At 39.0% G+C, this 18,662-nt stretch overlaps 1 protein-coding gene across 1 annotated transcript in view; it reads left to right on the top strand.

Annotated features, from left to right (window-relative positions):
- The window catches only part of Cntnap4 (contactin associated protein family member 4), a 240,075-nt gene that overhangs the window by 150,560 nt on the left and 70,853 nt on the right, over positions 1-18,662 (top strand). The window contains exons 9-11 of the mRNA XM_015496327.2: positions 5,504-5,653; positions 10,595-10,766; positions 17,104-17,210. Coding sequence (XP_015351813.1) covers positions 5,504-5,653; positions 10,595-10,766; positions 17,104-17,210 — 429 coding nt within the window. The remainder of the gene's footprint in view (positions 1-5,503; positions 5,654-10,594; positions 10,767-17,103; positions 17,211-18,662) is intronic.

The following is an 18,662-nucleotide window of genomic DNA, read 5'->3' as shown; positions in this document are numbered from 1 at the left end:
ATAATGTCTTTACATTATATAAAGGTGGCTTATTTGTGTGTGTGTGTGTGTGTGTGTGTGTGTATGTGATACTGGGGATTGAACCCAGGGGCACTCTATCACTGAGCTACATCCCCTATCCTTTTTATTTTTTATTTTGAGACAGGGTCTTACTAAGTTGCTGAGGCTGACTTTGAACTTGCCATCCTCCTGCCTCAGCTTCTTGAGTTGCTAGGATTACTGGTATGTACCACCTCACCAGGCAAGAGTAGCTTAATTTTTCATAGCTATCGGAGATCTAAATTACTAATCTATTTCAGTTTCAAAAACTCAAACTTTTTATCTTTTGCAATGAAAAAAAAATTAAATTCTATTGAGAAAGAACTGAATTGTACAAATGTTTGAGATTTGAAGCTAAAATTTTACTGTGAGGTACAGTTTTGCAAATTGTCATTTGGAATTTTTCAAAAATATTATGTCACCCTGAATCATTTCTGAAATGTTATATTATCTAAATCATGAAACATACAAGCAATACTCTAAAAATCCCTTGTGACACAAAATATCATCATCATGCTTAGAGGCGTCAAAGCAAAATCCATTCACTTGGCATCAAGGACCCAATGAACAATGCAGTTCTGTTTTCCTATTTAAAACAAAAGTCTTTGTTGTCAAATTTGAGATTCCTGCTGATCTGGAGCATTTCTCTGCAGCTTTTGCCTGATGGTGAAAATGAGGCCGCTTGGTCCCGTGGCGGGACCTGGCTGGGACAGGCTTGCAACGTGTGGGGTGTTGGCAGATTTTCACTTGCTGGGCATTTGTGTTTCCAGGATCCCTGGCAGTGGAGTAGCAGTCTGGGTTTGCCTTACCCAGGAGAAGCCATTTTTAAGTTCCCCTTCCTCCCGTTCACTGCCAGCCTGCTCCTACTCTGCTGACTATAATCCTGTCATCCCTGAAGCTCCTGCTTTCCACTAAAGTGATGGCTACCCATGACCTCCATCCTGTCATCTTGACAAGAGCTATCTAGTGATCTGGATCCTTAATTCTGGTTAGTGACTACAGTTAGTAGATATGGGAATTTCTGGTGCTTTCAGAGCACTGAAATATATTTGGAAATAGGCACAACCCTTTGGTTGCTCCTTGAGTAATGGCCTCCGAATAATTGCCTTTTGCACCTTTACCGAGAACCTACCCTCGATGGCAGGCTTATTTTTTCTTTCTACATCTTATCCTCTGGATGCCAGTTACAGTCATATGAGAGAGTGATGGCGGCTGAGCTGTCATAATGTTTCTGTAGCAATTTAAGATAGTACCAGAGATTATATATGAGGGAGCAGAGACAAACTTTTCCCTCCTGCTACATTTTGTGTGTTTATGTGATTTAAGCCAGAGGGGGATGGGGAAAAAGAGAGATGCTGGTGTGGGGGGGAGGTTTGGGTCCACCATCCTGTCTTCTTCTACCACCACAATTGCAAGCACTTCCATTTATGAACCCATTCTTCCATTTGTAGATGTCAGTGTTTTCCAGCCAAAGACTGCTGTAAACATACCTGGAGTTCCAAGGAGTCGGGCTTGTTGCTTGTTGCAACAAGAGGAACACACACCCCAAGAGCCACCAGGGTTGTCTCAATGCAAAGGTGTCCAGAATGACTTCTTGTAGGATTTGGGGTTGTGTTCATTGACCTGGGAGAAGTTTCAAGGAGGCAAACATGCTGTAGATTAAAGACTGTCAGGATGTGGGGGTAATTCTATGATTAGGTACCATCGTAAAGCTCATCTAGAAGAATAGAGGAAAGAAATAAGGCTAAAGTTTCAATTGGGCAAAAAAATTGTTGGTCATTCCTGTCATCCAGAAGAGGGAAAGCGTGGTATTTTTGTGGTTGGCACAGAGGCCTTGCTTTTGTCTGTGCTTGCACAAGGTCATGAAGTGGAATTGATTTCTTCCCCCCATTTCATTGTCCAGTGACCTTGTCTGATGTGGGTGTCCTGAGAGGTTGCTTAGGTTTGACAGGATACCACCAAGCAGCACTCTGCCAGATTCTTACATAGTAAGGCCTTTCCAATAACTCTGGGCCAGCTCCTGGCTTCCAGGGACTGCTTTTCTCTTTATCAATGTTAATTGTTAAACATGATCAAAAAAAAAAAAAATAAGGAGGCCACCTGCTTTGTAGGAAGAGAAGAATGTGGATCTTAGAGTCAGCTGAGTTTCTGTTTATTCCTCTATTCGCCAGCTGGAAACTATCTTGGGTAACTGTTTATCCTCCCTGAGTCTCATTTTCTCCATATTTAAAATGAGGATAAAAGTTGCAAAGATTCAGTGAAAGCATTCTGTACCTGTTACGAATAATAGCTCAATAAAATTATCATCATCATTATCATTATTTTGTTACTATACCAACAACAGGCTCTCTACCCCCACTCAGAAGGTATGAGTGAAGGCGACAGTAAATAGAATTAGTGTTTAGTTACATAATATCATAATGATGAAAAAAAACTATAAATCCTAAGATTCCTCCTTCTCCTTTCCCCCATTCCAAGTCGTGTGACCCTTAAAAGGGCTCACTTTTCATCTGCTCTTGAAGTGGAAAGGATTCGTATACTTACAAAGAAATATAGAATCTGATTAAAAATTATGTAGAATTAGTTGCAATAAGTTAAAGAGACCCTTCATGATTTAATTCATATAATAAATCCCACTGACAGGTAATAAGTCTCCTCCACAGGTAAATGATGTCTATTACAAATGATGCTGGAGGTCAGTTTTCTGAAGTTTCTTCCACAACCATAGCGCAAGTTCCTACCCTGCCAGCTGATCAGAGGGAAGCATTTAACTGTGTAAAATCACTGAGTGGCTTGTCACGGTTTCTTTTTGTTCTAATTTGGCTGCTGCATTAGCAAGGTTAGTCAGAAGGCCTCCCAAAGCCTTTGATTAATTCTGTTGTGTGCCTTGGCAGCAATTGCCCAGAGCCCCTCAATACAAAGTGCGTATTCCCTGCACCAGCACTGGGTCCCTGAAATACTTGTTACTGATTCATGACAAGACAAATATAAAAATTGAAATTAAGCTTTTAGAAACAGTTATGACAAGAATAGATGCCTGCAACATTGAAGCACGTGGTTCGCAGGTTTGCATTTCATGCCATTAAGATTTTTTTCATGATTCATTTTTATCACATTTCATAAAAGTATCAATCTGCAGTAGATTGGAAAATAAAATTTATATCACCACAGGTAGTTTGAGAAGCACCATCCAAGGCCAAAGGGGAAGGTGTGACATGAAATAACAGAAGTAGAGTCAGGTACACAGGGCTTTGGAAACAAGATGGAGGCACTCTGGGGACAGAGGTGGGGACAGAGATGGAGGTGTCTGTACATTGGGGCAAAGCATACACAGGATTTTCACTCTATGTGCACCTCCCCCACGGGAAGCATTGAATGACAAGTCTGGAATGTTTGACTTATTTGAGTCCAAACTTATACCCTCAAGGATTATATAACTCTATTCAGTGTCTATTTAGAGTCCACTCTTAGGAAATGTGTCTAAAAGTACCTAACCTACATTCTCCACATCAGCTTTCAAGTCTTTGCCATCATCTTTCATAAATCAAACCAGAGTTGGATCCTGACATTTTTTTTTCTTTGTCTTCCTGGATATGTTGTGGGGCTTCTGTATCCCAGCTAGAATCTGAATTAGATTCAACACATCCAGGGCAGAAAAGTGTATTCAATTAAGGGGACTTGGATGCATTTTCAGTCTGAAAGCCTGTGGTAGAAACCAGCTAAGTGGAATAAAAGAAATTGCATATAATATCAGAAAAGAGGTCCATGTGATACCAGAAAGGAAATTGCATATAATATTAGAAAAGCAGCTCTTTGGGTTTAAGAGAGTGCTTATGTTTTTGTTTAGTGATTTGATCTGCATAATTATGCCGAGTTAAGTATTCAGTGGGTGTAAACTTGACTGGTAAATCCACAATGGAGATGCTTAGGCTCTGAGCCTCTGCTCAGAACTCAACCACAGAGCTCCTTGTGTGTAGTTCCCTGTAAGGGGGAGGGCTGTGCCATCCTGTGGAGTCATGTCAGTGGGACTGCCTCTCCTGAGGACTGGAGATTGTTTTTGGAAGCAATAAGAACACCTTGACTTTTGATTATAGCAACATTATATAAAAATTAACATAATTAGAATTGTGTATGTGTGTGCATAGATGTGCACACACATATTTATATACATATATAGAGAGTTGATTCTCATTGTTTGTGATAGTTCTGTTCTATAAAGTTTCCATGAATGCTGATTTAGGGAATACTGAATCAGTACTCTGAGGGGAAATACAGGGTTTAGTTCCTGTGAATCTCTGGTCATAAAATTTATCTGAAGCAATCAATGTATAACCTTCCTGAATGTGTGTTTCTGTTTAGAGACACCCTATTTAGTGTGCAGTGTGTTGTTGATCTGTTAACAGTGAACTCACCGTCAACAGCATCCTAACTCATGCCTGAATGAAGCTTATCTAGCATGCATATTTTCTCCAAAAGACTCATCACAGCCTTCTTTACACTGAGGAATACCAGGGCCCTGTGCCTGAGGGCCAATACGAACAGCAAAACCCACCAATACATTTATAAAACTTCCAAGATTTACAGTACGAGAGCTAAACCAATAGGGCAGAGGGTTTTCTTGTTGGACATCAGGGGGAACATGTCCATAGGATAACTTAAATTCTTTGCTGCTCATATAGTTTGCAAAAACTCTACCATATATCATAAAAGTAGCTTCCATAAAAGTACAAAAAATAGGCAAAACATTTTATTGGGTAAGATGTAGAAATATGTATACTCTTCCTAAACTCCTCCCCGCAGGGGTGAATCACATGGGTGGAAGTTGAAAATCAGTCAATGCCAAATAATGGACAGACTAACTCTTCAGGATGTCTGGTGCCGGGAGTGGTGTCCCTGTCATGGAGGCCCTAAGAAGGGGCGATGACCATGCACACTTCACACGTGAAGGATGCTGACTCGCTACTCAGCACCCTTTCCCCTCCTCCTTTTCCTCCCTTTTTATGACTATGATATTATTATTTAGCTTTTCCACACTTGTCCTTTCTGCAGTTTAGTTACTTAGGGTTAACTATGGTCCGCAAATGTTAAATGGAAAATTCCAGAAATAAATAATTCATAGCTTTTAACTAACTTTGAGTATATTGCTATAGTTATTGAATCTTATGGTTAGTTACTTTGTTAATCTCTTAGTGTGTTTAATTTATAAATTTAGCTTCATCACAGGTATGTATGTTTAGGAAAAAACAAAGTGTCCATAGAGCTTCAGGCATCCACTGGGGAACTTTTTTTTTTAACCAATTAAGAAGTTACTGGTTCTTCATTCTTCTTTCTTTGAAATAGAAAGGGGGACTACAGTGATGTAAATACTGCAGTGGCTACAGTGCTGTGTGAGTCCTTGTTGAAAACCAGCCTCCTGTAGTGCTTCTGTTAAGTCATCTCTTTCACCTGTGTTCCCCTCCCCCAGGTGCTGGATTGAATGATGGACAGTGGCATTCCATCTCCTTCTCTGCTAAAAGGAATCACCTGAGTGTGGTGGTGGATGGCCACGTGACCGCTGCTTCTCCTTTGCTTGGGCCTGAGCAGATTTATTCAGGGGGCACCTATTATTTTGGAGGTAAGAAAAGGAGTGAGGCCTTCTGGGCAGTTGGGCTGTATTTGCATTTCTGACTTTTGTGTCTTGCTGAAGCCTTCATGCTTTTAACCAACATTCACACTGAGAAATAATTTCTCACTTTCTTTAGAATGAGTGGATCAAGATGACAAATTATAATCTGAAGTACGTTGCTACAAAGTGGACTTACTGCTGTTTACAGTTTCTGTGATGAGATTTATTTGAAGTAGGCCACCTTCTTCGGTTCTTACCTTCATAGCTTGTTATATTTTCCTAATGTTAAATGGCCCTTATATGTTTTCTTCTGGCTTTATGGGTTGATTTTATTGCAGTGTTTTCCTGATCATGTACCTCTTAGCGCCTCTAAGCATTCTTATTGCTTTCCCACTGCCCAATGCAGAAGGGCAATATGATGCCAATGGACAAATGATTTCACTTAATTAGCCATAGCAACCTCTTCTCCTTGCTAAGTAATAGTGCACTGACACATTTGTTGAAATTGGGACGTTGGCCCTCAAGACCAGGCCATCTTCCGTAGAGGACAAGAACACATAAAGTGTTTACCTGCCCCATGGATGTTTGAATTAAAAGCTTGGAAAAAGAAACTGGAGAAATGTAAATGGATTTTTATTACTGGGAAATTAGAAAAATGTTCTTTGCCATCAGAAATACAGTTTTAAAACTGTTAGTGGCTAAAACTTTGGTCTAATTATGTCAAAGGGTGTTTCTTATATTATCATTGTTTTGGTATTTTTACCTTTCATTGAAATAGTTGCTTCTGTTTGACTCATTTTTTTAATTTGGGGGAAGTAGCTGAAGTTTCATTATTCACCACTGAAATACAAATTATTTTGTAAGAATTGACAATGAGTACATAACCCATGAATCAAGTCATCAGAACTTAAAAACAAATAAAAGAACAAACATTTAAAAACCTGTACACAATCCACAAAGGCAGCATTGGACCACAATCTTAAAAGATGCAATTGTCTCCTTTACTAAGATTTGCTCATTTCTGAACCAGGTTATTTCAGAATGTATGGTTGATTTAATGGCAATCCATAGGAACATATTCTTTTAATCGATAGTGAGATATATAGAACAGCTTAAATAAGAGCTTTCATTTCAAAGGAAAAGATTTACAAGTATTAAAAGAGATAAGAAGAAAGACATACTGTTAAATGATACAAAATAAAAAATAGAAGATGGGATAAAATGTTTATAAATCATGAAAATAGAATCATCATTCTTAAAGAAGTGTATATCCCTCATGTTCAGATTTAGCAATATTTAGCCTATTTTGTTTACAAGTTTTTTTCTCTAGTGGCGGCTTTTATTCATACTGTAATATTTTATAGTGAAATATATCACATGTGCTTTGTAATTTTTCTTTTTACTATGATTCATGTTATACAGTGTAATATTTAAAAAATATTTTGGATAGTTTTATCAAAAAGTTGCAAAGACCCTACAGAGGATTCCTGTATATCCCACATTCAGTTTCTTCAATCAAGTATGCATTTTAAGGAATTCTAGTAACATTTTGAAGTATGCATCTTCACATGCATACCTCTGCTTAAGAAAGAGTAGATCATTAATAATGTCTGTCCCTCTAGGAGCTTATCTTTTGATCTCCCCAAGAAAGTACTCTTCTGAATTTGGAATTTGTTTCCAAATTCATGTTCATTATAATTTTACATCTATTAAGATGTTCTTAAAAGATATACTGTGGAAACTTCCACTATAAAATCCCAACTCCAACCCTTTTTAATACATGCCCTGAAAAATCCAGGCTACCCTAGAATTTCCAGGGCTTGTGCTTCAGAGCCTGGTTAAGGAAGGTCCATTCTCCTGAAAGTCCATTTAATGTTTTGGGGGCCAGAAACCCTGAATTCTGGGACATTCAGAGGAGAGGGTTCCAAGTGGACACATCACCTTTCCCTGGGAGGCCTCCAGGACCATAAGCAAAGTCATGCCTTTAAGAAGGTAGGGCAGCATTCCCTAAATTGCAGGACCAGCACAGAGGTCCTGATTGTGTGGGTGGTACAGGCCATGAGGTGACCAACTCTTCCACATTTTTGCTGAAAGTCCTGAGTCCTTCCCTGAAGTCCTGGGCAAACTGTCAGTCAGTTGCTATAGAAAACCTTTTGCTTTTTGTGGACAAGCGTCCCTTTCATTGCCAGGGTCTGTTTTATCTAAGGGTGCAAAGTGGTTTTTAGGTAGGTGGTTCTTCAGCCAGTTGATCTTCAAGGAAAAAAAAAATCCATGCTGGGAGACACTTCCCATCAATTCATCAATCCTTCTTCTCCCTGAATTCAGCTGCAAATTTCCAGCTGTCTTATCAGAATGCAGTCAGTCTAACCTGGCTGTGGTGCCTGCTGCAAAGGGTCAGCCTGTTCCAGCAGATTGGGCTCCATCTCTGTTCTCTGCCAGTCTCAAGAGTGACTGTCACATTGGGAAAGAGGACCGACTGCCCCTGAGTCAGCAGCACTCTAGGTGTGCCACACAAAACTTTCACCATTCCTCCACGACTCCGTACTTTTTGTCTTTTTTCCCCTCCAATGAGTGCTCTTCAGAAAGTCAGACTGCATTGCGGTGCACTGTGCTCAACTTTTATTATTTATAAATTACTAATTTTAAATCTGGGTTCTCCAGATGGAGGACGGATGGGTGCTAATTTCTGTGAATTCCCCTATGGAATCTTTGTGCTGTGCATAACACACCACACAACTCAAGCTGGGGATGCTGAAACTGTGAATTCTCACATTCCTCCTCCCTTATATAAGGAAAGCGTTATCCGTTCAATGACCAGGTGACACTGCCATGAAGTCGAATTCGACATCTCACTTCTGGTACAGTGGTATCCGGCGATAATTCATCTGTCATCCTCAGAGGTGTTTAACATGCTGACTGCCTCTGGTAATGGATCCATCCATTAATTCAGCATTAAGTGTTCTCCAGAAATCTTCCTATTTTAGAACTTCCATCTCAAATGGGCTCAGTGCAGAACATTATATTAACTCATGCCTGCCTCTTGGAGACTACTGAGACTAACTGGTTGAGCCCTTCTTTGTTCTAAGAATTGCTTGCTTATTGAACATGGTAACTGGGAAAATGAAGTGCCCCATGGTCTGACCTTGTGCTGCTTCATGGTTTCAAGACCTTTCCTTGTGAATCTGAGTTTGCTTAGTTTTGTTTCCTATGGGCATGTGGCACAATTTATTTTATTCTGAAATTGTTTGAGAGGTGTCAGGAAACACCACCTGGGGAAAAGGAGATTAGCAGAGCTGTTTATATTTCTGACATAGGATAGTTGCCACCAAATATTATAGAACCATTATCTTTTCAGTTTTTTATCCTGACATTTTTAATTGGTTAATAATTCATCTAGAAAGCATACCAAGACTATGGTAACCCCATCCTATAGTATAAAGGATTTTTAAATACTAGAAATGTGTTTATTACCATGTAGAATAAATTAATATCTCAACAGCTTTGAATACATGTTTCTTTCTTTTTTTTTAAATTTTTTATTGTTGGCTGTTCAAAACATTACATAGTTCTTGACATATCATATTTCACACTTTGATTCCAGGACATATTAAATTTGAAACTTCAAAGTCTCCATTGGGTTAAAATAGAATATTTCAATATGCCTGCTAATAGCATTAAATAATAATACTGGCCTTTTAAAATATATTTTGTTGGAAAAACAAAGCATAAAGAGAAATATCCTCAGTCAAACATTTCATTTTAATGGTAGAGAACTATCACAGATTATATAGGAATTAAGGAGTTACTGGTTCTTCATTCCTCTTTCTTTGAAATTGTAATAGTGGTTGACAGCCATAATAGCAAAGAAAGATTCATAAAATATATATATAAGCATAATATTATTTATTTCACTTCATCATATTATTTATTTCATCATAAAATTATTTATTTCACTTGGATAAACATTTAGAACATCATTAAACTCAGACAATAATCATTAATTTAAATTTCTTTATTATTTCCGTAATTAGAACAAACTTAAATCTTAGAAAAAATCAGTATAACGGGAACAGTTTCTTATGAGGCCAAGAATAAATAAAATCAAACAGTATTTTTGATATTGAACCATTTGCATTTATTTAAATGCATGTTAATGTAGCTCTTACACACATAGGAAAATAAAGTAGTTAATTAAATAAGTAGTTGGTACTTTAATTCCAGGTACAGATAGTTAACTTTAAATAGAGAAACATTTCATCATTATCGACTTATCTCTTTTTATCTACAGTACACATATTCATCCTTTATGCTCTTAGTTTTGCAGTCTAAAAGACTAAGTTCCCATGTCGAAGTTATACATAATTTAATACTGCTGGCTGGCTTGCTTAGGATTCTGGAGCTAACATGTATATTTCTACAATTTGGATTGAGCTAGTATACTTGTTCATAGTTATGATAGTGCAGTGTCTTCCTGTGAATCCTCTGGACATCAAGAAAAAATTCTCTGTATAAATCACAAGTTATAATTCATATCAAACTAACAATGACTGCAGTGAGTTTGCTTGCCTCCTTGGACGCAGAACATAGACATATGTCTTTTATTTTATTTTATTTTATTTTAATTGGTTGTTCAAAACATTACAAAGCTCATGACATATCATCTTCCATACATTTGATTCAAGTGGGTTATGAACTCCCATTTTTTACCCCAAATACAAGTTGCAGAATCACATCGGTTACACATCCACATTTTTACATAATACCATATTAATGACTGTTGTATTCTGCTACCTTTCCTATCCCCTACTATCCCCCCTCCCCTTCCCTCTCATCTTCCCTCTCTACCCCATCTGCTGTTGTTTAATTCTCTCCCTTGTTTATTCTATGATCCTGACTCTGGATTCATTACAGTGTGTCTTTGTTGGTTATACTCTGATTTGGTTTCATCAGGTTGTCCTGACAAAAGCTTTGGATCCAAATGTACAAGCCCCGTTGGTGGATTTCAAGGATGCATGAGACTTATTTCCATCAGCAATGAGATGGTAGATCTGATTTCAGTTCAGCAGGGATCCCTTGGGAACTTCAGTGACCTTCAGATAGACTCATGTGGTATCTCAGATAGGTAAGAATGGTCTCACTCCTTTACTGTGGCCTGTTTAAACTTATGGTAGCAGATTAAAATGTATGTGTGAAATGAACGTTTATTCTCTTCCTTTCATCTTTTCCACAGGAATTGGATTGTATTTACATTAGAAATCAGAAAAATAGAACTTTTGCTTTGTATGTCATATTTCAAATAATAAAATTTAGATATAAGACATGAGACCGTGTTATTTCTATGTACATGTTACCAATTTACAAAAGATAATGTGGAGGCTGCTATCATTTTAGATGGATATAATCATATCAAAACTATGTCATTAAATTCAATGGTTTAGGGCATCTGGAAAGTAACATGGATCATCAGGTGCCAATAAATCAGAGACCTGTGTGGTGAATTGTCAAGCTGGCTTTTGCTACCCTGACAGTTGTGTATTTCGGAAGCGGGGAAACTCACTGGTGCCCGTGCTGATTTCCACCTTTAACAACCTGTTACCATCTTCTCTACAGGAACATGAGAGGAACCCCTCCTCTAGAAAGCTCAGGACCGTGGTGCTTATCACAGTGCAAGGATGGCCCTGGAGGTTCACAGAAGCACCAGGGGGGACACGGCAAGGCAGGAATTAATTATAGAAGACAAGCAACTTTTATAGGAATATTTAGCAGCTAAGAATGGTTAAAACCTGTGGTAGGCGTGGGCAACTGTGGCATATGTGATCTTACTAGCCATGCTTTATAATCACAGCTGTTAATTTCAGTTATTGAGTTAATTGGAATATCACACCCAGTACAGATTTGTAAAAGTTTGTAGACTTAACATAAATGAGTATTTAAATCATTCCTCGTAAAACCCTTAAAACCTATTTCTTTTTTTTAATATTTATTTTTTAGTTGTAGTTGGACACAATACCTTTATTTTATTTATTTATTTTTATGTGGTGCTGAAGATTGAACCCAGGGCCCCTCACATGCTAGGTGGGTGCTCTACTGCTGAGCCACAACCCAGCCCCATTATAACCTATTTCTAATTGTATTTGTTTTGGGTAAATATAAAAATAGATGACAGAGAAGTGGGCTAAGATGACATGGCTAAGAAAAGGCAGAGTCCAGCCCCAGAGCCAGCAGAGTGTGCCTGAAATGTTTGCCATGCAGCCTGTAGAGGCCATGTTAGCACTTATGGGGGTGCATATTTCATCCAAGCATAATAAACGTATCATTGAATGTTTTAATCCATTATAATAAAAAGCAAGCAGTAACATTACTAGCATATTAAAAATCTGACAGGAACTTAATGCAGTCCTTTCTTTTTTAATATGACTGACTTTAAGCAGGTTCAGACCTGCATATAAAGGAATGCATACAAACAGGCATGCGCACACGTGTGTGCACATTCCCTGCACACGGATACACTAATATCAGCTTGCACGCAGTCTTTCTTACACATGCACACACTTATGTGCTCACTCACCTATCCAAAAGCTCCTCACACACTCACAGGTCATCATTACATGCATTTGTACAACTACTTGTGCACGCTCACACACGCACACATTCACATACACCTATGCGGTCCCACACTCACACACTGACAAGGTCATTAACACACTTATGCGTCTTTCACACATGGTCATTCAGATGCACTCTGTCATCTAGCAGCCCTCCCCTTGGTCTGTGGATCTCAGGAAGATCATGGTAAGTCTAGGGATTCTGGGTGATAGAGAGGTGGGGACAAAAATGCCCGGCAGCTGTTGCTCTGCTTCCCATTTCTGGGACAGACACCCAGATGGGGCTGGGACAGGGTTGCCAAGTATTGGGGCATAAATGCTCGCTAAGTCATTCACATGTGTTAAGTGTATCTTTGGGTATCAGCTTTCTAAGATAGCACCAGGTTGGGAAGGTTACCATCTCACCTGCCAGCACAGCCTGTGCCTCTCCGAGCCAAGAGAGGAGGAGGGTGTGGAGTGTGTCTGGGTCTCAGATGACACCCAGGCTGCAGAGACCTGAAGGTTTCTGGGTGTCAGTGTCCACTGCTGTGACTTCACAGCCCAGCACCCTCCTCCTGGCCTCCTCCCTTCCCAGCCTCAGCCCCTCGACCACTACCAGGTTACCCTTCCAGTTCACCCCCACTGCCCAGTCCTTGGGCTCTGGTCTTGAGCCTCCATTGTACTCTCTCCCTCCAGGCTGGAGTCTCTACCTATAGCCTCTACTTTCCCTCTCATCTCCACAGAGCCCCATAAGACTGGCTTCTGGGCTGGGGATGTGGCTCTAGCGGTAGTGCGCTTGCCTGGTTTGATCCTCAGCACCACATAGAAACAAAGATGTTGTGTCCACTGAAAACTAAAAAATAAATATTAAAATTCTCTCTCTCTCTCTCTCTCTCTCTCTCTCTCCTCTCTCTTAAAAAAAAAAAAGACTGGCTTCTTCCCTCTGCCTCAGCTCACATGTTCTTCTAAGTGGGTTTAAAGATTAGGGTATCATTTTCTCTCCTGTAGTACTGCAGGCGTGGCTATTTTGGGAGGTTGCCTGGAGAGTAGGTGGGCAGGGGCAGTAGGGTTGTTAGTTCTTGTCAAATATAGTTTTTGAAGAAGATTATTAGAAAGGAATTCTGTTGCTAGTCATTATTCTAATGTCTGTAGATAACTGTTACTATTTAACGTCCTTAAATGGGATAACGTTGTATAGATTTGACTTTGATATCATTAGTCCCAGCCAAACTTTACATCAAATGAAAGTTCTTTGAAATTTAACTCGTAATGGACAGGGAATCCATTTAAATCAAAATCTTTGCTGTCACTTCAAGTTTGGGTATGTTGATGTATGCACTCCTTGAATTCACAAGCAATGAAAGTAATGATGGAAATGTCCAGGAGAAAGATTTAGAAGTCTGAGAAAATGGGTTGATGGATTGTCTGACTTTGTATTTGAGTGCCTACCGAGAAGAAAAGTGTAAAACACAATTGTTTAGAACATTCACTGCGAATTGCCCTAGGTTACCGGCATGCAAACATTACCATATAATGAATTTAAATAAAATTCGCAATTTAGTCTTTCACATTGCATTGAAAAGTCTGGTCTGTCTAGCAAGAATCAAGAAAAGTGGATTCAGTCAGTTTTTTGTAAGCAGATCACATTGAAGTAGCATATATATTACGATAATTAAAGATACCTTCTTTTGGATTTGAGGCAAAGCCACTTATATCTGTCCCTTTTTCAAACAAGATTTGTGGTCCATTAAAGTATGATCTGCTCTGTCCTTTTCTGATTTGATTACCAAGTAGGATTGTTACTGTTTTAATATTTTAAAGTCTCCTTCTTTTTCATTGATTTTAAATACTTAAAAATTAAATAAATTATGATACAGTCTTTGAATATATTCCTGAAAATCTATAAAATGTTAAAATATATATAAAATTAATGGGCATGGGAATATATCCATTATTTATTTTTGGATCTTCAACAAACAGATTGTAAAATAGCATGACTTTACTCATGATTATATATATATATTTCTATATATTTATATATGTTTATATTTGTAGAGGTAGTTTCTATATAGTAAAAGTGATTTTTCTCCTTATTGTTTCCTTTCTGTACATTGAACTTCTATTTTTTATCATCAGGAAACATCAATAACATGATGTTCAGTTAAAATTGCAAAAATCTTATAAGCAAAATATGAAACTCCCATCCTTAGTTTTTATAAAGGAAATGGCAAAAATCCCATATAAATATATTCTTGGCAGGTTTTATAGTTTATTTATTTTTAAATTTAAAGTGTATGAGAACATTAAAAGTCTGGGTCTCAAAGTATCATTTCTTCTCAATTCGAAAAGCCATCAATTATCTATCTGATCTGGGCTGTTTGAAGGGACACCAAAAGTCCCCAAATTTCTCTGTTCATAGTTCAAATTTCTCTGTTCAAATTCTCTCAGTAATTTTTTACAATTTGTTTTAAAAAGTTTTTTGTTCTAATTAGTTTTACATGACAGCAGAATGCATTTCAATACATTGTACCCAAATGGAGCACAACTTTTCATTTGTCTGGTTGCACACGATGTAGCACCGCACCACATGAGCAGTCATACATGTACCTAGGGTAATGATGTTCATCTCCTTCCACCATCTTTCCTATTCCCATGTCCCCTTGACCCTCCCTCCCCTTTGCCTAGTCAAATTTCCTCTGTTCTCCCCATGCCCACCCCCCACTATGGATCAGCATCCACTTATCAGAGAGAACATTCAGCCTTTGGTGTTTTGGAATTGGCTCACTTAGCATGATACTCTCCAACTCTATCCATTTGCCTGTAAATGCCATAATTTTATTCTCTTTTAAAGCTTAGTAATATTCCATTGTGTATATATACCACAGTTTCTTTATCCATTCATCTGTTGAAGGGCATCTAGGTTGGTTCCACAGTTTGGCTATTGTGAATTGAGCTGCTATGAACATTGATGTGGCTGTAATTTTTTTTTATAATGCCTCTAAGTCAAAAGACATCCCTGATACTTTATTTTAAAAGTGTCATAGGTCCAAACAACTCGATGGAGTTAGGCTGGCCTATTTGCTAAGTGGTGCTAATGGAAGTTGGTCTCCTGTAGAGACTGGGAAATAAGGGCTCTAGCCTTCTTGATGTTTGCACTTCAAAGGGATGAATCCCAGGTCTTCCAGTAAGACAGTCAGTCTTGGGTTTTAAAACTTGCAAGAGAACAGAAGTTTTCTATCTAAAAGGGTGAAGGGCCAGGCAAGGTGGCACACACTTGTAATCCTAGTTGTTGGGGAGGCTGAGGCAGGAGGATCACAAGTTCAAAGCCAGCCCCAGCAACTTAGGATCTAAGCAACTTAGTGAGACCTTGTCTCAAAATAAAAAAAGTACAAAGTGCTGGGATGTGGCTCAGTGCTTAAGTGCCCTTGGGTTCAATCCCCACTACCAAAAAATAAGAAGGGAAAGGGGTAATCTACAATGGAAAGTTTTCCAAAATACATGCTGTAAGGAAATGGCAGTCAGTCAGGGATGTACCATCAATAAGAAACCTATCTAACAGGCAAAACTGGGGCACAGGGTGGAATATTAAAGCCAACCCAGGGCTATTTGAGCTAATGACAGTGGTTCCCCCAACTCTTTCCTCCCTGATGTCCCCTGTGTCTGTAATTTTTCTGTTTTCCTAACCTAATGCTTTGATTTAAAAGTGTTTTAGCTCCACATGACTTAATAAATATTTTTGTCCTAACAGCATAGTAAGACGTTGAAAAAAATGATACAAATCTAGAGAACTAATGGACAATAGGAGGGCTATAGGTAACAAAATCGTGCCATATTAGGGGTTCATGCTAAATGTGTAGATTTTAGCTACTTTTGCCACAAAAACAAAATGAATCAAACAACTGGGTAGCTCAGTGAGATGAGGCACAAACTAATTTGCTTCACTATAATGACTTTTTTACTATCTTTATGTCTAATGTCATATTGTTTACTTTAAATATATAGAATAAAATTAATTTTAAAAGAAAAAGTGATCCACGTGATTTACAAAAAATGATTTCATTCATCATAAAACATACTTATTTAGTAATTGGATTGTGGACCTGCACCATCTTTCAAAAGCTTGGAATCAGATCAAATGCTGGTATCTCCATTTTTTTTTTGTTCCATGTAGATTTCACATGGTACTTGCTTTTTAAAATCAATTATTAAAATCCAGCTTCTCAAAGACAGGTTGTGATGAAAAGGAATGCATTATGGAGCTGAGCGACTTCACGCTAGTAAGTCACACTGTGCTTGACAGACGTTGAGCATGCCAGTTACTTCTCTTGAAATTTTAAAATAACCTGGGAGCCCCCGTGAGTTCCATTCAGGGCCTCTGCACTGCTTGGAAGCCGTGCATCTCTACTGCACATCGTTGGCTCCTCCTGGATCCCAGGTCAAGTGCACAGATGGTCTCCCTCCCACTTCCTTCTTTCCTCGCCTCTTCTTTATTCCTTCTTCCTTATAAATGTTCAATGTAGTAATTCAGTGTGACAAAATACTGTGTCACATAAGCTTTTGATATCCCTGAATATACATCGAACTCATATTGTGTCACTTAGGGAAAATAAAGGGCGCTGATGTAGTGAGACAAAGTAGAAGATTAAGCAGTCACAGTACCTGGAAATGGGCGGGAACTGGCTGAATTTAATGACCCAAGGTTTTAGTTCTGTGATTCAATTACCTTCACACCAGACTGAATCACCATCGGTCACGTCAACCTTACTCTTCCTGTGGGGTTCGACACCTCTCTTTCTCATGACCATGAGTATAAATGATCAAGACTTTATGATATCAAAAATGACAAACGGTGGTTGTTTCTTCACCTTCTCCTAGGTGTTTGCCCAACTACTGCGAGCACGGGGGAGCCTGTTCTCAGTCCTGGAGCGTCTTCCATTGTAACTGTACCAACACGGGTTACACGGGAGCCACCTGCCATACCTGTAAGCCGAGTTCACCTTCCCGATGTTGCCCCTGTGGTGACGTCCCTCTCCATCTCCCTTTCATTGCTGTTTGTACGTGGGTCTTTGTGTGTGCAAGGTGGTTGTGGAAGAGACAGTCCTGGTTTTGAGCACCCAGGGGTTTCTAGTTTATTTTAAATCTGCACCCCACTTCCTTAAGTAGTCAAGGTAGTTGGTAGAAATATCTAAAACAGAAATGAGAAGGGGAAGATGGCGGCAAATGAAAACACGTACAGCAAACAAGAGATCCGAGGACAGAAAGCAAACTAAAATGCAGAGAGGGTGATCGCCTGGCTCTGCTACTTGATTCAGGCCAGTGTTCGACTCTACACTTAAGACACAGTACGAGTGGACACATGATCCGTTACCAGATTCTTACTGTTCATACTAATAAACAAGAAGATTCTCAGAAAACAGTAATGGATGGACTAGGGCACTGTGGCTTCTGGCACAGGGATGCAGATCTCAAGTAGAAATCATCTGTCTTAGTGCATTGGGACATTTATAAGACAGTATCACAGTTTTGGTAGCTAGAAATCCAAGACCAAAGGGCCTCAGATTTGGTGTATGTGAGAGCTTGCTTCTTGACATCCTTTCCCTATATCCTCACATTTAGGAAGGATGAGGGATCTGCCTCATGAAGCCTCCACCCTGGTGACCCGGGGTCACCTTCCAAAGTCTTTACCACCAAATACCTACAATGGGGGATTATGTTTCAGCATATGTTTCTGGGGGAAGGGGGCCCCAAACTCCCAGTCTACAACACTAGGTAATACTTAAATATTTGTGCCTCCCTGTTTAATGAGGGTGATGAAGACAAATGGAGTAATTATTATATGAATCACAGCAGTTACTATAATTGAATACTTTCTAAATGCGAAGTATTGATCTTGTATTATATAAACCTTAGCTCATTTAATTCTGATTATCACCCTGATAGGTAGGAACTAGTATAACTCCTATAATAGAGATATTAATAAATTTGCCCAAAGCAGAGTGAGAATGGAGGTACCTGAACTCATGTTGTAGAGCTGGGATCACGAGCAATACCCTTTCCTTGTGTTATAAACTCCATTTTTCTGATGCAATGCTTGCACATCTTGTAAGACCTGGGTGATTTTGTTGTCTGTTTTTTTCAGTACATACAATAGGGTGACAAAAATGCTCATTCCCCCTGCCCCTTTTTTTTTGTATTATTATTGAGTTTATGAGCAACTTAACTCCTAGTACTACCTTCTATAGTCTTGGCTCAAGGCGGGTGTTAGGTGCAGAGTTAGACCTCACCAAGTTGGATCTACAACTACAACTCTGCACAATACTTTATATTCCTGCCGGGGTACAGTTTGGAATCCTGGGCTCCCAGCTCTGGGCACTCTACAGAGGATCCTAAGGAGCCTTGATTCGGGGTTGGAAGGGTGTGCTCAGCAGGACCTC

The sequence above is a fragment of the Marmota marmota genome, unplaced genomic scaffold (assembly GCF_001458135.2).
Source record: "Marmota marmota marmota unplaced genomic scaffold, marMar, whole genome shotgun sequence".
Taxonomy (NCBI): Eukaryota; Metazoa; Chordata; class Mammalia; order Rodentia; family Sciuridae; genus Marmota; species Marmota marmota.
Note: the sequence above shows the minus strand (reverse complement) of the source record. Positions and strands in the feature narration are given on the sequence as shown.